This window comes from Hypanus sabinus, chromosome 7 (assembly GCF_030144855.1).
Source record: "Hypanus sabinus isolate sHypSab1 chromosome 7, sHypSab1.hap1, whole genome shotgun sequence".
Taxonomy (NCBI): Eukaryota; Metazoa; Chordata; class Chondrichthyes; order Myliobatiformes; family Dasyatidae; genus Hypanus; species Hypanus sabinus.
The window spans coordinates 112,814,342-112,835,203 of record NC_082712.1 but is presented as its reverse complement, the minus strand read 5'-3'; the positions used below and the strand labels follow the sequence as shown (position 1 = coordinate 112,835,203).

Sequence of the window (20,862 nt, the reverse complement as noted above, 5' to 3'; positions counted from 1 at the left end):
GTAGACAGGTGCCCGGGTTCAGGCAGACAGGTCCCAGGGTTCAGGCAGACAGGTCCCCGGGGTTCAGGTAGACAGGTGCCCGGGTTCAGGCAGACAGGTCCCAGGGTTCAGGCAGACAGGTCCCCGGGGTTCAGGTAGACAGGCCCCCGGGGTTCAGGCAGACAGGTCCACGGGGTTCAGGCAGGCAGACAGATGCCCCGGTTCAGGCAGACAGGTCCCCAGGGTTCAGGCAGACAGGTCCCCGAGGTTCAGGCAGACAGGTCCCCGAGGTTCAGGCAGACAGGTGCCCGGGTTCAGGCAGACAGGTCCCCAGGGTTCAGGCAGACAGGTCCCTGGGTTCAGGCAGACAGGTCCCCGGGGTTCAGGTAGACAGGTCCCCAGGGTTCAGGCAGACATGTCCCCGCAGTTCAGGCAGACAGGTCCCCGAGGTTCAGGTAGAAAGGTCCCCGGGGTTCAGGCAGGCAGACAGGTGCCCAGGTTTCAGGTAGACAGGTCCCCGAGGTTCAGGCAGACAGGTCCCCGGGGTTCAGACAGACAGGTCCCGGGGGTTCAGACAGACAGGTACCCAAGGTTCAGACAGACAGGTCCCCGAGGTTCAGACAGACAGGTCCCCAAGGTTCAGACAGACAGGTCCCCGAGGTTCAGACAGACAGGTCCCTGAGGTTCAGACAGACAGGTCCCCAAGGTTCAGATAGACAGGTCCCCAAGGTTCAGACAGACAGGTCCCCAAGGTTCAGACAGTCAGGTCCCCGAGGTTCAGACAGACAGGTCCCCAAGGTTCAGACAGACAGGTCCCCGAGGTTCAGACAGACAGGTCCCTGAGGTTCGGCAGACAGGTCCCTGGGTTCATGCAGACAGGTCCCCGGGGTTCAGGTAGACAGGTCCCCAGGGTTCAGGCAGACAGGTCCCCGAGGTTCAGACAGACAGGTCCCCGAGGTTCAGGCAGACAGATCCCTGGTTTCAGGCAGACAGTTCCCCGGGGTTCAGGTAGACAGGGCCCCAGGGTTCAGGCAGACAGGTCCCCGGAGTTCAGGTAGACAGGTCCCCAAGGTACAGACAGACAGGTCCCCGGGGTTCAGGTAGACAGGTCCCCGGGGTTCAGGCAGGCAGACAGGTGCCCGGGTTCAGGCAGACAGGTCCCCAGGTTCAGGCAGACAGGTCCCCGAGGTTCAGGCAGACAGGTCCCCGAGGTTCAGACAGACAGGTCCCCGAGGTTCAGGCAGACAGGTGCCCGGATTCAGGCAGACAGGTCCCCAGGGTTCAGGCAGACAGGTCCCTGAGGTTCAGACAGACAGGTCCCCGGGATTCAGGTAGACAGGTCCCCGGGGTTCAGGCAGACAGGTCCCCAGGGTTCAGGCAGACAGGTCACCGAGGTTCAGACAGACAGGTCCCCGAGGTTCAGGCTGACAGGTCCCTGGGTTCAGGCAGACAGGTCCCAGGGGTTCAGGTAGACAGGTCCCCAGGGTTCAGGCAGACAGGTCCCCGGGGTTCAGGTAGACAGGTCCCCGGGGTTCAGGTAGACAGGTCCCTGGGGTTCAGGTAGACAGGTCACCAGGGTTCAGGCAGACAGGTCCCCGGAGTTCAGGTAGACAGGTCCCCAAGGTTCAGGCAGACAGGTCCCCGGGGTTCAGGCAGACAGGTCCCCAGCGTTCAGGCAGACAGGTCCCCGAGGTTCAGACAGACAGGTCCCTGGGGTTCAGGTAGACAGGTGCCCGGGTTCAGGCAGACAGGTCCCAAGGTTCAGACAGACAGGTCCCCGGGGTTCAGGCAGGCAGACAGGTGCCCGGGTTCCGGCAGCCAGGTCCCCAGGGTTCAGGCAGACAGTTCCCCGAGGTTCAGGCAGACAGGTCCCCGAGGTTCAGGCAGACAGGTGCCCGGGTTCAGGCAGACAGGTCCCCAGGGTTCACGCAGACAGGTCCCCAGCGTTCAGGCAGACAGGTCCCCGAGGTTCAGACAGACAGGTCCCTGGGGTTCAGGTAGACAGGTGCCCGGGTTCAGGCAGACAGGTCCCAAGGTTCAGACAGACAGGTCCCCGGGGTTCAGGCAGGCAGACAGGTGCCCGGGTTCCGGCAGCCAGGTCCCCAGGGTTCAGGCAGACAGTTCCCCGAGGTTCAGGCAGACAGGTCCCCGAGGTTCAGGCAGACAGGTGCCCGGGTTCAGGCAGACAGGTCCCCAGGGTTCACGCAGACAGGTCCCCGAGGTTCAGACAGACAGGTCCCCGGGGTTCAGGTAGACAGTTCCCCGCGGTTCAGGCAGACAGGTCCCCAGGGTTCAGGCAGACAGGTCCCCGAGGTTCAGACAGACAGGTCCCCGAGGTTCAGGCAGACAGGTCCCTGGGTTCAGGCAGACAGGTCCCCGGGGTTCAGGTAGACAGGTCCCCAGGGTTCAGGCAGACAGGTCCCCGCAGTTCAGGTAGATAGGTCCCCAGGGTTCAGGCAGACAGGTCCCCGAGGTTCAGACAGACAGGTCCCCGGGGTTCAGGTAGACAGGTGCCCGGGTTCAGGCAGACAGCTCCCAAGGTTCAGACAGACAGGTCCCCGGGGTTCAGGTAGACAGGTCCTTGGGGTTCAGGCAGGCATTCATGTGCCTGGGTTCAGTCAGATAGGTCCACAGGGTTCAGGCAGACAGGACCCCGGGTTCAGGTAGACGGGTCCCCAAGGTTCAGATAGACAGGTCCCCAGGGTTCAGGCAGACAGGTCCACGAGGTTCAGACAGACAGGTCCCCGAGGTTCAGGCAGACAGGTCCCTGGGATCAGGCAGACAGGTCCCCGGGATTCAGGTAGACTGGTCCCCGAGGTTCAGGTAGACGGGTCCCCAAGGTTCAGACAGACAGGTCCCCAGGTTTCAGGCAGACAGGTCCACGAGGTTCAGAGAGACAGGTCCCAGAGGTTCAGGCAGACAGGTCCCTGGGTTCAGGCAGACAGGTCCCCGGGGTTCAGGTAGACAGGTCCCCAGGGTTCAGGCAGACAGGTCCCCGGGGTTCAGACAGACAGGTCCCGGGGGTTCAGGTAGACAGGTGCCCGGGTTCAGGCAGACAGGTCCCAGGGTTCAGGCAGACAGGTCCCCGGGGTTCAGGTAGACAGGTGCCCGGGTTCAGGCAGACAGGTCCCAGGGTTCAGGCAGACAGGTCCCCGGGGTTCAGGTAGACAGGCCCCCGGGGTTCAGGCAGACAGGTCCACGGGGTTCAGGCAGGCAGACAGATGCCCCGGTTCAGGCAGACAGGTCCCCAGGGTTCAGGCAGACAGGTCCCCGAGGTTCAGGCAGACAGGTCCCCGAGGTTCAGGCAGACAGGTGCCCGGGTTCAGGCAGACAGGTCCCCAGGGTTCAGGCAGACAGGTCCCTGGGTTCAGGCAGACAGGTCCCCGGGGTTCAGGTAGACAGGTCCCCAGGGTTCAGGCAGACATGTCCCCGCAGTTCAGGCAGACAGGTCCCCGAGGTTCAGTTAGAAAGGTCCCCGGGGTTCAGGCAGGCAGACAGGTGCCCAGGTTTCAGGCAGACAGGTCCCCGAGGTTCAGACAGACAGGTCCCCGGGGTTCAGACAGACAGGTGCCCGGGTTCAGGCAGACAGGTCCCCAGGGTTCAGGCAGACAGGTCCCCGGGATTCAGGCAGACAGGTCCCCAGGGTTCAGGCAGACATGTCCCCGCAGTTCAGGCAGACAGGTCCCCGAGGTTCAGGTAGACAGGTCCCCGGGGTTCAGGCAGACAGGTCCGCAGTGTTCAGGCAGACAGGTCCCCGAGGTTCAGACAGACAGGTCCCCGGGGTTCAGACAGACAGATGCCCGGGTTCAGGCAGACAGGTCCCCAGGGTTCAGGCAGACAGGTCCCCGGGGTTCAGGCAGACAGGTCCCCGAGGTTCAGACAGACAGGTCCCCGGGGTTCAGGTAGACAGGTGCCCGGGTTCAGGCAGACAGCTCCCAAGGTTCAGACAGACAGGTCCCCGGGTTTCAGGTAGACAGGTCCTTGGGGTTCAGGCAGGCATACAGATGCCTGGGATCAGGCAGATAGGGCCACAGGGTTCAGGCAGACAGGACCCCGGGTTCAGGTAGACGGGTCCCCAAGGTTCAGACAGACAGGTCCCCAGGGTTCAGGCAGACAGGTCCACGAGGTTCAGACAGACAGGTCCCCGAGGTTCAGGCAGACAGGTCCCTGGGTTCAGGCAGACAGGTCCCCGGGATTCAGGTAGACTGGTCCCCGAGGTTCAGGTAGACGGGTCCCCAAGGTTCAGACAGACAGGTCCCCAGGTTTCAGGCAGACAGGTCCACGAGGTTCAGAAAGACAGGTCCCCGAGGTTCAGGCAGACAGGTCCCTGGGTTCAGGCAGACAGGTCCCCGGGGTTCAGGTAGACAGGTGCCCGGGTTCAGGCAGACAGGTCCCAGGGTTCAGGCAGACAGGTCCCCGGGGTTCAGGTAGACAGGCCCCCGGGGTTCAGGCAGACAGGTCCCCGGGGTTCAGGCAGGCAGACAGATGCCCCGGTTCAGGCAGACAGGTCCCCAGGGTTCAGGCAGACAGGTCCCCGAGGTTCAGGCAGACAGGTCCCCGAGGTTCAGGCAGACAGGTGCCCGGGTTCAGGCAGACAGGTCCCCAGGGTTCAGGCAGACAGGTCCCTGGGTTCAGGCAGACAGGTCCCCGGGGTTCAGGTAGACAGGTCCCCAGGGTTCAGGCAGACATGTCCCCGCAGTTCAGGCAGACAGGTCCCCGAGGTTCAGGTAGACAGGTCCCCGGGGTTCAGACAGGCAGACAGGTGCCCAGGTTTCAGGCAGACAGGTCCCCGAGGTTCAGACAGACAGGTCCCCGGGGTTCAGACAGACAGGTGCCCGGGTTCAGGCAGACAGGTCCCCAGGGTTCAGGCAGACAGGTCCCCGGGGTTCAGGCAGACAGGTCCCCAGGGTTCAGGCAGACATGTCCCCGCAGTTCAGGCAGACAGGTCCCCGAGGTTCAGGTAGACAGGTCCCCGGGGTTCAGGCAGACAGGTCCGCAGGGTTCAGGCAGACAGGTCCCCGAGGTTCAGACGGACAGTTCCCCGGGGTTCAGACAGACAGGTGCCCGGGTTCAGGCAGACAGGTCCCCAGGGTTCAGGCAGACAGGTCCCCGAGGTTCAGGCAGACAGGTCCCCGAGGTTCAGGCAGACAGGTGCCCGGGTTCAGGCAGACAGGTCCCCAGGGTTCAGGCAGACAGGTCCCTGGGTTCAGGCAGACAGGTCCCCGGGGTTCAGGTAGACAGGTCCCCAGGGTTCAGGCAGACATGTCCCCGCAGTTCAGGCAGACAGGTCCCCGAGGTTCAGGTAGAAAGGTCCCCGGGGTTCAGGCAGGCAGACAGGTGCCCAGGTTTCAGGCAGACAGGTCCCCGAGGTTCAGACAGACAGGTCCCCGGGGTTCAGACAGACAGGTGCCCGGGTTCAGGCAGACAGGTCCCCAGGGTTCAGGCAGACAGGTCCCCGGGATTCAGGCAGACAGGTCCCCAGGGTTCAGGCAGACATGTCCCCGCAGTTCAGGCAGACAGGTCCCCGAGGTTCAGGTAGACAGGTCCCCGGGGTTCAGGCAGACAGGTCCGCAGTGTTCAGGCAGACAGGTCCCCGAGGTTCAGACAGACAGGTCCCCAGGGTTCAGGCAGACAGGTCCCTGGGTTCAGGCAGACAGGTCCCCGGGGTTCAGGTAGACAGGTCCCCAGGGTTCAGGCAGACATGTCCCCGCAGTTCAGGCAGACAGGTCCCCGAGGTTCAGGTAGACAGGTCCCCGGTGTTCAGGCAGGCAGACAGGTGCCCAGGTTTCAGGCAGACAGGTGCCCGGGTTCAGGCAGACAGGTCCCCAGGGTTCAGGCAGACAGGTCCCCGGGGTTCAGGCAGACAGGTCCCCAGGGTTCAGGCAGACATGTCCCCGCAGTTCAGGCAGACAGGTCCCCGAGGTTCAGGTAGACAGGTCCCCGGGGTTCAGGCAGACAGGTCCGCAGGGTTCAGGCAGACAGGTCCCCGAGGTTCAGACAGACAGGTCCCCGGGGTTCAGACAGACAGGTGCCCGGGTTCAGGCAGACAGGTCCCCAGGGTTCAGGCAGACAGGTCCCCGAGGTTCAGGCAGACAGGTCCCCGAGGTTCAGGCAGACAGGTGCCCGGGTTCAGGCAGACAGGTCCCCAGGGTTCAGGCAGACAGGTCCCTGGGTTCAGGCAGACAGGTCCCCGGGGTTCAGGTAGACAGGTCCCCAGGGTTCAGGCAGACATGTCCCCGCAGTTCAGGCAGACAGGTCCCCGAGGTTCAGGTAGAAAGGTCCCCGGGGTTCAGGCAGACAGGTCCCCGAGGTTCAGACAGACAGGTCCCCGGGGTTCAGGTAGACAGGTGCCCGGGTTCAGGCAGACAGCTCCCAAGGTTCAGACAGACAGGTCCCCGGGTTTCAGGTAGACAGGTCCTTGGGGTTCAGGCAGGCATACAGATGCCTGGGATCAGGCAGATAGGGCCACAGGGTTCAGGCAGACAGGACCCCGGGTTCAGGTAGACGGGTCCCCAAGGTTCAGACAGACAGGTCCCCAGGGTTCAGGCAGACAGGTCCACGAGGTTCAGACAGACAGGTCCCCGAGGTTCAGGCAGACAGGTCCCTGGGTTCAGGCAGACAGGTCCCCGGGATTCAGGTAGACTGGTCCCCGAGGTTCAGGTAGACGGGTCCCCAAGGTTCAGACAGACAGGTCCCCAGGTTTCAGGCAGACAGGTCCACGAGGTTCAGAAAGACAGGTCCCCGAGGTTCAGGCAGACAGGTCCCTGGGTTCAGGCAGACAGGTCCCCGGGGTTCAGGTAGACAGGTGCCCGGGTTCAGGCAGACAGGTCCCAGGGTTCAGGCAGACAGGTCCCCGGGGTTCAGGTAGACAGGCCCCCGGGGTTCAGGCAGACAGGTCCCCGGGGTTCAGGCAGGCAGACAGATGCCCCGGTTCAGGCAGACAGGTCCCCAGGGTTCAGGCAGACAGGTCCCCGAGGTTCAGGCAGACAGGTCCCCGAGGTTCAGGCAGACAGGTGCCCGGGTTCAGGCAGACAGGTCCCCAGGGTTCAGGCAGACAGGTCCCTGGGTTCAGGCAGACAGGTCCCCGGGGTTCAGGTAGACAGGTCCCCAGGGTTCAGGCAGACATGTCCCCGCAGTTCAGGCAGATAGGTCCCCGAGGTTCAGGTAGACAGGTCCCCGGGGTTCAGGCAGGCAGACAGGTGCCCAGGTTTCAGGCAGACAGGTCCCCGAGGTTCAGACAGACAGGTCCCCGGGGTTCAGACAGACAGGTGCCCGGGTTCAGGCAGACAGGTCCCCAGGGTTCAGGCAGACAGGTCCCCGAGGTTCAGGCAGACAGGTCCCCGAGGTTCAGGCAGACAGGTGCCCGGGTTCAGGCAGACAGGTCCCCAGGGTTCAGGCAGACAGGTCCCTGGGTTCAGGCAGACAGGTCCCCGGGGTTCAGGTAGACAGGTCCCCAGGGTTCAGGCAGACATGTCCCCGCAGTTCAGGCAGACAGGTCCCCGAGGTTCAGGTAGAAAGGTCCCCGGGGTTCAGGCAGGCAGACAGGTGCCCAGGTTTCAGGCAGACAGGTCCCCGAGGTTCAGACAGACAGGTCCCCGGGGTTCAGACAGACAGGTGCCCGGGTTCAGGCAGACAGGTCCCCAGGGTTCAGGCAGACAGGTCCCCGGGATTCAGGCAGACAGGTCCCCAGGGTTCAGGCAGACATGTCCCCGCAGTTCAGGCAGACAGGTCCCCGAGGTTCAGGTAGACAGGTCCCCGGGGTTCAGGCAGACAGGTCCGCAGTGTTCAGGCAGACAGGTCCCCGAGGTTCAGACAGACAGGTCCCCAGGGTTCAGGCAGACAGGTCCCTGGGTTCAGGCAGACAGGTCCCCGGGGTTCAGGTAGACAGGTCCCCAGGGTTCAGGCAGACATGTCCCCGCAGTTCAGGCAGACAGGTCCCCGAGGTTCAGGTAGACAGGTCCCCGGGGTTCAGGCAGGCAGACAGGTGCCCAGGTTTCAGGCAGACAGGTCCCCGAGGTTCAGACAGACAGGTCCCCGGGGTTCAGACAGACAGGTGCCCGGGTTCAGGCAGACAGGTCCCCAGGGTTCAGGCAGACAGGTCCCCGGGGTTCAGGCAGACAGGTCCCCAGGGTTCAGGCAGACATGTCCCCGCAGTTCAGGCAGACAGGTCCCCGAGGTTCAGGTAGACAGGTCCCCGGGGTTCAGGCAGACAGGTCCGCAGGGTTCAGGCAGACAGGTCCCCGAGGTTCAGACAGACAGGTCCCCGGGGTTCAGACAGACAGGTGCCCGGGTTCAGGCAGACAGGTCCCCAGGGTTCAGGCAGACAGGTCCCCGAGGTTCAGGCAGACAGGTCCCCGAGGTTCAGGCAGACAGGTGCCCGGGTTCAGGCAGACAGGTCCCCAGGGTTCAGGCAGACAGGTCCCTGGGTTCAGGCAGACAGGTCCCCGGGGTTCAGGTAGACAGGTCCCCAGGGTTCAGGCAGACATGTCCCCGCAGTTCAGGCAGACAGGTCCCCGAGGTTCAGGTAGAAAGGTCCCCGGGGTTCAGGCAGGCAGACAGGTGCCCAGGTTTCAGGCAGACAGGTCCCCGAGGTTCAGACAGACAGGTCCCCGGGGTTCAGACAGACAGGTGCCCGGGTTCAGGCAGACAGGTCCCCAGGGTTCAGGCAGACAGGTCCCCGGGATTCAGGCAGACAGGTCCCCAGGGTTCAGGCAGACATGTCCCCGCAGTTCAGGCAGACAGGTCCCCGAGGTTCAGGTAGACAGGTCCCCGGGGTTCAGGCAGACAGGTCCGCAGTGTTCAGGCAGACAGGTCCCCGAGGTTCAGACAGACAGGTCCCCGGGGTTCAGACAGACAGATGCCCGGGTTCAGGCAGACAGGTCCCCAGGGTTCAGGCAGACAGGTCCCCGGGGTTCAGGCAGACAGGTCCCCGAGGTTCAGACAGACAGGTCCCCGGGGTTCAGGTAGACAGCTGCCCGGGTTCAGGCAGACAGCTCCCAAGGTTCAGACAGACAGGTCCCCGGGTTTCAGGTAGACAGGTCCTTGGGGTTCAGGCAGGCATACAGATGCCTGGGATCAGGCAGATAGGGCCACAGGGTTCAGGCAGACAGGACCCCGGGTTCAGGTAGACGGGTCCCCAAGGTTCAGACAGACAGGTCCCCAGGGTTCAGGCAGACAGGTCCACGAGGTTCAGACAGACAGGTCCCCGAGGTTCAGGCAGACAGGTCCCTGGGTTCAGGCAGACAGGTCCCCGGGATTCAGGTAGACTGGTCCCCGAGGTTCAGGAGGACGGGTCCCCAAGGTTCAGACAGACAGGTCCCCAGGTTTCAGGCAGACAGGTCCACGAGGTTCAGAAAGACAGGTCCCCGAGGTTCAGGCAGACAGGTCCCTGGGTTCAGGCAGACAGGTCCCCGGGGTTCAGGTAGACAGGTGCCCGGGTTCAGGCAGACAGGTCCCAGGGTTCAGGCAGACAGGTCCCCGGTGTTCAGGTAGACAGGCCCCCGGGGTTCAGGCAGACAGGTCCCCTGGGTTCAGGCAGGCAGACAGATGCCCCGGTTCAGGCAGACAGGTCCCCAGGGTTCAGGCAGACAGGTCCCCGAGGTTCAGGCAGACAGGTCCCCGAGGTTCAGGCAGACAGGTGCCCGGGTTCAGGCAGACAGGTCCCCAGGGTTCAGGCAGACAGGTCCCTGGGTTCAGGCAGACAGGTCCCCGGGGTTCAGGTAGACAGGTCCCCAGGGTTCAGGCAGACATGTCCCCGCAGTTCAGGCAGACAGGTCCCCGAGGTTCAGGTAGACAGGTCTCCGGGGTTCAGGCAGGCAGACAGGTGCCCAGGTTTCAGGCAGACAGGTCCCCGAGGTTCAGACAGACAGGTCCCCGGGGTTCAGACAGACAGGTGCCCGGGTTCAGGCAGACAGGTCCCCAGGGTTCAGGCAGACAGGTCCCCGGGGTTCAGGCAGACAGGTCCCCAGGGTTCAGGCAGACATGTCCCCGCAGTTCAGGCAGACAGGTCCCCGAGGTTCAGGTAGACAGGTCCCCGGGGTTCAGGCAGACAGGTCCGCAGGGTTCAGGCAGACAGGTCCCCGAGGTTCAGACAGACAGGTCCCCGGGGTTCAGACAGACAGGTGCCCGGGTTCAGGCAGACAGGTCCCCAGGGTTCAGGCAGACAGGTCCCCGGGGTTCAGGCAGACAGGTCCCCGAGGTTCAGGCAGACAGGTCCCCGAGGTTCAGACAGACAGGTCCCTGGGGTTCAGGTAGACAGGTCACCAAGGTTCAGGCAGACAGGTCCCCGGAGTTCAGGTAGACAGGTCCCCAAGGTTCAGGCAGACAGGTCCCCGGGGTTCAGGCAGACAGGTCCCCAGCGTTCAGGCAGACAGGTCCCCGAGGTTCAGACAGACAGGTCCCTGGGGTTCAGGTAGACAGGTGCCCGGGTTCAGGCAGACAGGTCCCAAGGTTCAGACAGACAGGTCCCCGGGGTTCAGGCAGGCAGACAGGTGCCCGGGTTCCGGCAGACAGGTCCCCAGGGTTCAGGCAGACAGGTCCCCGAGGTTCAGGCAGACAGGTCCCCGAGGATCAGGCAGACAGGTGCCCGGGTTCAGGCAGACAGGTCCCCAGGGTTCAGGCAGACAGGTCCCCGAGGTTCAGACAGACAGGTCCCCGGGGTTCAGGTAGACAGGTCCCCGCGGTTCAGGCAGACAGGTCCCCGAGGTTCAGGTAGACAGGTCCCCAGGGTTCAGGCAGACAGGTCCCCGGGGTTCAGGCAGACAGGTCCCTGGGTTCAGGCAGACAGGTCCCCGGGGTTCAGGTAGACAGGTCCCCAGGGTTCAGGCAGACAGGTCCCCGGGGTTCAGGCAGACAGGTCCCCGAGGTTCAGACAGACAGGTCCCCGGGGTTCAGGTAGACACGTGCCCGGGTTCAGGCAGACAGGTCCCCAGGGTTCAGGCAGACAGGTCCCCGAGGTTCAGACAGACAGGTCCCCGAGGTTCAGGCAGACAGGTTCCTGGGTTCAGGCAGACAGGTCCCCGGGGTTCAGGTAGACAGGTCCCCAGGGTTCAGGCAGACAGGTCCCCGCAGTTCAGGTAGACAGGTCCCTAAGGTTCAGGCAGACAGGTCCCCTTGGTTCAGGCAGACAGGTCCCCAGGGTTCAGGCAGACAGGTCCCCGAGGTTCAGACAGACAGGTCCCCGGGGTTCAGGTAGACAGGTGCACGGGTTCAGGCAGACAGGTCCCAAGGTTCAGACAGACAGGTCCCCGGGGTTCAGGTAGACAGGTCCTCGGGGTTCAGGCAGGCATACAGGTGCCTGGGTTCAGACAGATAGGGCCCCAGGGTTCAGGCAGACAGGTCCCCGGGTTCAGGTAGACGGGTCCCCAAGGTTCAGACAGACAGGTCCCCAGGGTTCAGGCAGACAGGTCCACGAGGTTCAGACAGACAGGTCCCCGAGGTTCAGGCAGACAGGTCCCTGGGTTCAGGCAGACAGGTCCCCGTGGTTCAGGTAGACAGGTCCCCAGGGTTCAGGCAGACAGGTCCCCGGGGTTCAGGCAGACAGGTCCCCGAGGTTCAGACAGACAGGTCCCCGGGGTTCAGTTAGACAGGTGCCCGGGTTCAGGCAGACAGGTCCCAGGGTTCAGGCAGACAGGTCCCCGGGGTTCAGGTAGACAGGTCCCCGGGGTTCAGGCAGACAGGTCCCCAGGGTTCAGGCAGACAGGTCCCCGAGGTTCAGACAGACAGGTCCCCGAGGTTCAGGCAGACAGGTCCCTGGGTTCAGGCAGACAGGTCCCCGGGGTTCAGGTAGACAGGTCCCCAGGGTTCAGGCAGACAGGTCCCCGCAGTTCAGGTAGACAGGTCCCGAAGGTTCAGGCAGACAGGTCCCCTTGGTTCAGGCAGACAGGTCCCCAGGGTTCAGGCAGACAGGTCCCCGGGGTTCAGGTAGACAGGTCCCCAGGGTTCAGGCAGACAGGTCCCCGCGGTTCAGGCAGACAGGTCCCTGGGTTCAGGCAGACAGGTCCCCGGGGTTCAGGTAGACAGGTCCCCAGGGTTCAGGCAGACAGGTCCCCGGGGTTCAGGCAGACAGGTCCCCGAGGTTCAGACAGACAGGTCCCCGGGGTTCAGGTAGACACGTGCCCGGGTTCAGGCAGACAGGTCCCCAGGGTTCAGGCAGACAGGTCCCCGAGGTTCAGACAGACAGGTCCCCGAGGTTCAGGCAGACAGGTTCCTGGGTTCAGGCAGACAGGTCCCCGGGGTTCAGGTAGACAGGTCCCCAGGGTTCAGGCAGACAGGTCCCCGCAGTTCAGGTAGACAGGTCCCGAAGGTTCAGGCAGACAGGTCCCCTTGGTTCAGGCAGACAGGTCCCCAGGGTTCAGGCAGACAGGTCCCCGAGGTTCAGACAGACAGGTCCCCGGGGTTCAGGTAGACAGGTGCACGGGTTCAGGCAGACAGGTCCCAAGGTTCAGACAGACAGGTCCCCGGGGTTCAGGTAGACAGGTCCTCGGGGTTCAGGCAGGCATACAGGTGCCTGGGTTCAGACAGATAGGGCCCCAGGGTTCAGGCAGACAGGTCCCCGGGTTCAGGTAGACGGGTCCCCAAGGTTCAGACAGACAGGTCCCCAGGGTTCAGGCAGACAGGTCCACGAGGTTCAGACAGACAGGTCCCCGAGGTTCAGGCAGACAGGTCCCTGGGTTCAGGCAGACAGGTCCCCGGGGTTCAGGTAGACAGGTCCCCAGGGTTCAGGCAGACAGGTCCCCGGGGTTCAGGCAGACAGGTCCCCGAGGTTCAGACAGACAGGTCCCCGGGGTTCAGTTAGACAGGTGCCCGGGTTCAGGCAGACAGGTCCCAGGGTTCAGGCAGACAGGTCCCCGGGGTTCAGGTAGACAGGTCCCCGGGGTTCAGGCAGACAGGTCCCCAGGGTTCAGGCAGACAGGTCCCCGAGGTTCAGACAGACAGGTCCCCGAGGTTCAGGCAGACAGGTCCCTGGGTTCAGGCAGACAGGTCCCCGGGGTTCAGGTAGACAGGTCCCCAGGGTTCAGGCAGACAGGTCCCCGCAGTTCAGGTAGACAGGTCCCGAAGGTTCAGGCAGACAGGTCCCCTTGGTTCAGGCAGACAGGTCCCCAGGGTTCAGGCAGACAGGTCCCCGAGGTTCAGACAGACAGGTCCCCGGGGTTCAGGTAGACAGGTGCCCGGATTCAGGCAGACAGGTCCCAAGGTTCAGACAGACAGGTCCCCGGGGTTCAGGTAGACAGCTCCTCGGGGTTCAGGCAGGCATACAGGTGCCTGGGTTCAGGCAGATAGGGCCCCAGGTTTCAGGCAGACAGGTCCCCGGGTTCAGGTAGACGGGTCCCCAAGGTTCAGACAGACAGGTCCCCAGGGTTCAGGCAGACAGGTCCACGAGGTTCAGACAGACAGGTCCCCGAGGTTCAGGCAGACAGGTCCCTGGGTTCAGGCTGACAGGTCCCCGGGGTTCAGGTAGACAGGTCCCCAGGGTTCAGGCAGACAGGTCCCCGGGGTTCAGGCAGACAGGTCCCTGGGCTCAGGCAGACAGGTCCCCGGGGTTCAGGTAGACAGGTCCCCAGGGTTCAGGCAGACAGGTCCCCGGGGTTCAGGCAGACAGGTCCCCGAGGTTCAGACAGACAGGTCCCCGAGGTTCAGGCAGACAGGTCCCTGGGTTCAGGCAGACAGGTCCCCGGGGTTCAGGTAGACAGGTCCCCAGGGTTCAGGCAGACAGGTCCCCGCAGTTCAGGTGGACAGGTCCCCAAGGTTCAGGCAGACAGGTCCCCTTGGTTCAGGCAGACAGGTCCCCAGGGTTCAGGCAGACAGGTCCCCGAGGTTCAGACAGACAGGTCCCCGGTGTTCAGGTAGACAGGTGCACGGGTTCAGGCAGACAGGTCCCAAGGTTCAGACAGACAGGTCCCCGGGGTTCAAGTAGACAGATCCTCGGGGTTCAGGCAGGCATACAGGTGCCTGGGTTCAGACAGATAGGGCCCCAGGGTTCAGGCAGACAGGTCCCCGGGTTCAGGTAGACGGGTCCCCAAGGTTCAGACAGACAGGTCCCCAGGGTTCAGGCAGACAGGTCCACGAGGTTCAGACAGACAGGTCCCCGAGGTTCAGGCAGACAAGTCCCTGGGTTCAGGCAGACAGGTCCCCGGGGTTCAGGTAGACAGGTCCCCAGGGTTCAGGCAGACAGGTCCCCGGGGTTCAGGCAGACAGGTCCCCGAGGTTCAGACAGACAGGTCCCCGGGGTTCAGGTAGACAGGTGCCCGGGTTCAGGCAGACAGGTCCCAGGGTTCAGGCAGACAGGTCCCCGGGGTTCAGGTAGACAGGTCCCCAGGTTTCAGGCAGACAGGTCCCCGGGGTTCAGGCAGGCAGACAGATGCCCCGGTTCAGGCAGACAGGTCCCCAGGGTTCAGGCAGACAGGTCCCCGAGGTTCAGGCAGACAGGTCCCCGAGGTTCAGGCAGACAGGTGCCCGGGTTCAGGCAGACAGGTCCCCAGGGTTCAGGCAGACAGGGCCCTGGGTTCAGGCAGACAGGTCCCCGGGGTTCGGGTAGACAGGTCCCCAGGGTTCAGGCAGACAGGTCCCCGCAGTTCAGGCAGACAGGTCCCCGAGGTTCAGGTAGACAGGTCCCCGGGGTTCAGGTAGACAGGTCCCCGAGGTTCAGGCAGACAGGTACCCAGGGTTCAGGCAGACAGGTCCCCGAGGTTCAGGCAGACAGCTCCCCAAGGTTCAGACACAGAGGTCCCCAGGGTTCAGGCAGACAGGTCCCCAGTGTTCAGGCAGACAGGTCCCCAGGGTTCAGACAGACAGGTCCCCGGGGTTCAGGTAGACGGGTCCCCGGGGTTCAGGCAGACAGGTCCCCAGGGTTCAGGCAGACAGGTCCCCGAGGTTCAGGCAGACAGGTCCCCAGGGTTCAGGCAGACAGGTCCCCGAGGTTCAGGCAGAGAGGTCCCCAGGTTCAGGCAGACAGGTCCCCAGGGTTCAGTCAGACAGGTCCCCAGCGTTCAGACAGACCAGTCCCCAAGGTTGAGGCAGACAGGTCCCCAGGGTTCAGGCAGACAGGTCCCCGAGGTTCAGACAGACAGGTCCCTGGGGTTCAGGTAGACAGGTCCCCGGGTTTCAGGCAGACAGGTCCCCAGGGTTCAGGCAGACAGTTCCCCGAGGTTCAGACAGACAGGTCCCCGAGGTCAGACAGACAGGTCCCCGGGGTTCAGGTAGACAGGTCCCAGGGGTTCAGGCAGACAGGTCCCCAGGGTTCAGGGAGACAGGTCCCCGAGTTTCAGACAGACAGGTCCCTGGGGTTCAGGCAGACAGGTCCCCGAATTTCAGGCAGACAGGTCCCCAAGGTTCAGACAGACAGCTCCCCGGGGTTCAGGTAGACAGGTCCCCAAGGTTCAGACAGACAGCTCCCCGGGGTTCAGGTAGACAGGTCCCCAAGGTTCAGACAGACAGGTCCCCGGGGTTCAGACAGACTGGTCCCCGGGGTTCAGGTAGACAGGTCCCCAAGGTTCAGACAGACAGGTCCCCGGGGTTCAGGCAGACAGGTCCCCAGGGTTCAGGCAGACAGGTCCCCAAGGTTCAGACGGACAGGTCCCCGGGGTTCAGGTAGACAGGTCCCCAAGGTTCAGACTGACAGGTCCCCGGGGTTCAGGTAGACAGGTCCCCAAGGTTCAGACAGACACGTCCCTGGGTTCAGGCAGACAGGTCCCCAAGGTTCAGGCAGACACGTCCCTGGGTTCAGGCAGACATGTCCGCGAGGTTCAGACAGACAGGTCCCCGGGGTTCAGGTAGACAGGTCCCCGAGGTTCAGGCAGACAGTTCCCCGGCTTCAGTCAGACAGGCTAGATAAGCTGGCAGAGAGCCCTCCCTGGGCAGGCTGCATATATCCTGGGTAGGGCCCCCCCCAGGCGGAAACACCGGACGCCTGGGCAAGGCGCGAACCCCTAGACGGATGCGGGGCACAATCTCAGGGTTCGGGCAGAAGAGGAGGATGGGGCAGAACCACTGCGGGGCAGCGGCAGGTCGGCCGGACCTGCCCGACAGAGGCAAGGGGTAGGAACGGGCAGAACCACTGTCGGGCAGTGGCAGGTCGCCCGGACCTGCCCGACGGAGGCGAGTGATAGGAACGGGCAATAGGTCCAGGGTGACCAACACAACAGCCATGACAACGGGAAATTCAGAAACGGCCGGCAGACAGCATGACCGCGCGAAAAACAAACGAGCGGAGAAGCAGGACCAGCACATGGGAAGAAAGGTGGGGGAGCGGGCCAATCTGGTAGTACTGGCATGGGGCAGAGAAGCATGATGAAGAGAAGATCTGAGCCCGGGTGGGATCACAGAATGCAAAGCAGAGTTCGGAGCCAGTGGAGAAACGGGAAACAGAACAAAACGACCACCCGCCTGGTCCCAGTCCCAAGGCCCCTTATATACACCTGCAGCTCAATGAGTTACAGGTGTGTCTCCTTGAGCCAGGAGGGTCCGAACTAGATCACGAGTGACGGGAGGGACAACTGCAGGACTCGGAGCCCAGAGCCCTTGGACCGGATCAAAACCCGGAACGTGGTTCCGGACCAGACCCTGACACACTGTTACTATTGGGTGGTCTATTAAAAAACACCCAGTAGAGTTATTGACCCCTTCCTGTTCCTAACTTCCGCTCACAGAGACTCGATGGACAATCCCTCCATGTCTTCCTCCTTTTCTGCAGCTGTGACACTATCTCTGATCAACAGTGCCATGTCCCACCTCCTTTGCCTCCCTCCCTGTCCTTTCTGAAACACCTAAAGCCTGGCACTTGAAGTAACCATTCCTGCCCCTGAGCCATCCAAGTCTCTAATGGCCACAACATCACAGCTCCAAGTGCTGATCCACGCTCTAAGCTCATCCGCTTTATTCATGATACTCCTCACATTAAAGTAGACACATCTCAAACCATCGGACTGAGCGCATCCCTTCTCTATCCTCCCTTTCACACTGCCTCCAAATTTTCTCTATTTGTGAGCCTTTCCTCCATCACTTTAGTTTGGTTCCCACTCCCCAGCAATTCTAGTTTAAACTCTCCCCAATAGCCTTAGCAAATCTTCCCACTAAGATTCAAGTGCAACCCGTCCTTATTGTACAGGTCACATCTGCCCCAGAAGAGTTCCCAATGATCCAGAAATCTGAATCCCTACCCCCTGCTCCAATCCCTCAGCCATGCATTTATCCTCCATGTCACTCTATTCCTATATTCACTGTCACGTGGCACAAGCAGTAATCCCAAGATTACTACCTTTGAGGTCCTGCTTCTCAACTACTTTCCTAACTCCCTGTACTTTTTTTTCTGGACCTCCTCCCTTTTCCTACCTATGTTGTTGGTACCAATATGTACCACGACCTCTGGCTGTTCTCCTTCCCACTTCAAGATGTTGTGGACGCGATCAGAAACATCCCGGACCCTGACACCTGGGAGGCAAATTACCATCCAAGTTTCTTTCCTGCATCCACAGAATCGCCTGTCTGACCCCCTGACTACAGGATAGGCTAGAAACAAACTGCTAGAGGAACTCAGCAGGTCAAGTCAAGTTTATTGTCATTTTGACCATAAACTGCTGGTACAGTACACAGTAAAAATGAAACAACATTCCTCCAGGACCCTGGTGCTACATGAAACAACACAAAACTACACTAGACTATGTGAGACACCACAAGGCTACACTAAACTACGTAAAACAACATTAAACTGCACTAGACTACAAAACTGCACAGGACTACATAAAGTGCACAAAACAGTGCAGGGCAGTACAATAATTAATAAACAAGATGATAGGCACCGTAGAGGGCAAGTTACAATATAATAATAAATGATGTAGATGTCAGTCTAGACTCTGAGTGAGTATTGAGGTGTCTGAATGCTTGGGGGAAGAAACCGTTGCACAGTCAGGCAGCGTTTGGGGATAGCTGATGTTTCGGGTCCAAACTCTGCATTAGCTGAGGATAGGGGCTGGGGAAATAACTAGAGTAACCAGAAGATTCACTACCTCTGGACATTTTCATTTCCCGGGCTTGGCCTAAATCCCCTGCACATCACTGGTAAGTGAGGGGATGAAGGAGGGAGGTGAGAAAGGGAAGATAAGATTACTTGGAAACTCACACAAAGTGCTGAAGGAATTCAGCAGAACAGGCAGCACCTATCGAGGGGAATAAACAGTTGATGTTTTGGGCTGACACTGTTGTCTGACCTGCTGAGTTCCTCCAGCAATTTGAATGTCTATTACTGAAGACTTCTAGTATCTGCAAAATCCCTTGAGTCTCTGTGGATGGTTACTTGGGACAGTAATGCACGTTCCATGTCAAAGTCAAATTTATTGTCACAACCATACATATGGGTAGAAATGTGATAAAAATTAGCATCAGCAGTACATGACAGACTTCAACTAACATGAACATAAATGGTACAAAATTTACACACATACAAAGATAAACAACAAAGTGACCATAATGGCACTGGCACAAGTTGAGGGAGAGATAGAGGAATACAGTCTGAGGTAATGTTGAACGAGAGGTAGAGGAATACAGTCTGAGGTCATGTTGAGGGAGAGGTAGAGGAATACAGTCTGAGGTCATGTTGAGGGAGAGGTAGAGGAATACAGTCTGAGGTAATGTTGAGCGAGAGGTAGAGGAATACAGTCAGAGGTCATGTTGAGGGAGAGGTAGAGGAATACAGTCTGAGGTCATGTTGAGGGAGAGGTAGAGGAATACAGTCTGAGGTCATGTTGAGTGAGAGGTAGAGGAATACAGTCTGAGGTCATGTTGAGGGAGAGGTAGAGGAATACAGTCAGAGGTCATGTTGAGGGAGAGGTAGAGGAATACAGTCTGAGGTCATGTTGAGGGAGAGGTAGAGGAATACAGTCTGAGGTCATGTTGAGGGAGAGGTAGAGGAATACAGTCTGAGGTCATGTTGAGGGAGAGGTAGAGGAATACAGTCTGAGGTAATGTTGAGGGAGAGGTAGAGGAATACAGTCTGAGGTCATGTTGAGGGAGAGGTAGAGGAATACAGTCTGAGGTAATGTTGAACGAGAGGTAGAGGAATACAGTCTGAGGTAATGTTGAGGGAGAGGTGGAGGAATACAGTCTGAGGTCATGTTGAGGGAGAGGTAGAGGAATACAGTCAGAGGTCATGTTGAGGGAGAGGTAGAGGAATACAGTCAGAGGTCATGTTGAGGGAGAGGTAGAGGAATACAGTCTGAGGTCATGTTGAGGGAGAGGTAGAGGAATACAGTCTGAGGTAATGTTGAGGGAGAGGTAGAGGAATACAGTCTGAGGTCATGTTGAGCGAGAGGTAGAGGAATACAGTCTGAGGTAATGTTGAGCGAGAGGTAGAGGAATACAGTCTGAGGTCATGTTGGAAATTTTCAGGTCAGTCCAACAAGCTGACAGCAGAGGGGAAGCTGAATTGAACATTGAGGTTTGGGCCCTCAGGCTACTATGGGCTAACAGATTGCCAGGATTAATCGCTGTTTAAGGATTACCTCGATTATTAAAATCCAGATGGACAGTCCACCTGCCAGGTAAAAAATCTTCTCCATTTTGGGTGCAAGTAGATTGAAGCAGCCCTGAGAGAAAGGAAAGAGAAAAAAGTGTTTCAAGGTTTGTTGTGTCATACGGGAAAACACAACAGTTCTGGCTATTAATCCTTGGCAATGATGCCCACCTGGGCAGAATGAAGCTACACAGGGGATGGATTTACCACAGTACTCGGCTGTGGAGTAATAACGCATAGAAACAGGCCCTTTGGCCCAACATATCCATGCCAACTCCGCTGCCCAGCCAGTTAGTCCTATCTAAACCTCTCCTATCTCTGGAGTTACCAGGATGGCTTTTAAATGTTACCAAAGTGCTGGTGTCAACCACTATTCCCACAGCTCATTCCAAATAATCCCCTCCCAATGTGTGAAGGAGATGCTTCAGATCTCTCACCTCTGATATTAAACCCATGCCCTCTTGTTTTTAATGTCCCATCCTTGGGGGGAAATTCAGCCTGTTCTTGCCCCCTCATAATCAGAGGTGGAATGGTAGCTTAGCAGTTCGTTCCTTGCTTTACAGCATAGACTGTAAGACTGGGGTTCGATTTCTACCTCTGGCTGTAGGGAGTTGGTACATCCTCGGCCTGACGTGTGGCTTTCCTCCCAGGTTCCAAAGATGTTTGGGTTCGGGTAGTGTGTTGTGAGCATGTCATGATGGTGCCAGGAGCATGACAACACCTCTGGGCCTGCCCAACCTCTGGGTGGAAAAAAATCTTGCGCAACTCCCATTTAAATTTCCTACCCTCCCCCCACCCCCATCTCAATCCTAAACCCTCAGGTCAGATATCAGTGTTCTCGGGAAAGGTTACTCTCTATCTGCTTTATTTACACCCTTACTAATTTTGTTTGCCTCAATCAAGCAGTCCCTCAGCTTTCTCCACTCCATGGATTACCCTGTGATTTTACAATTGATACAGTAGGGAGGCTGCATTCATCGGAGCATATTGAGATTATAAATTTAAACATGTTTAAATCTGTGTTTTAAAGGCAACTACAGCTCGTTCTGCTATAATGGGACTTTCTATGACCGTAAACATTTTTAGGAAAATTGACTATTGTGTTGTAGCAGAATTACCTGTTATTTATTTTATGTTTCGTTTGAGCTTAGACTTTCGATATTTCTAAATTTGCTGGTGAACATTGACATTAAGAATGTTTGCAATTCATAAAGTTATGCATCACAGAAACAGACCCTTGGGTCCAATTTGACCACGCTGGTCAGGGAGTCTACCTCAAATAGTCCCATTTCCCCATATTTGGGCCCTATTGCTCTAAATTCTTTCCTATCCATAAATACATTAATTCCACATACATATCAGGAACATAGCTTGTTCAT

General features: G+C 59.7%; 1 protein-coding gene across 1 annotated transcript in view; it reads right to left on the bottom strand.

The window, feature by feature from the left end:
• Positions 1–20,862, bottom strand: part of LOC132396384 (tetraspanin-18-like) — a 397,159-nt gene that overhangs the window by 30,281 nt on the left and 346,016 nt on the right. Inside the window, exon 8 of the mRNA XM_059973909.1 lies at positions 19,473–19,556. Coding sequence (XP_059829892.1) covers positions 19,473–19,556 — 84 coding nt within the window. The remainder of the gene's footprint in view (positions 1–19,472; positions 19,557–20,862) is intronic.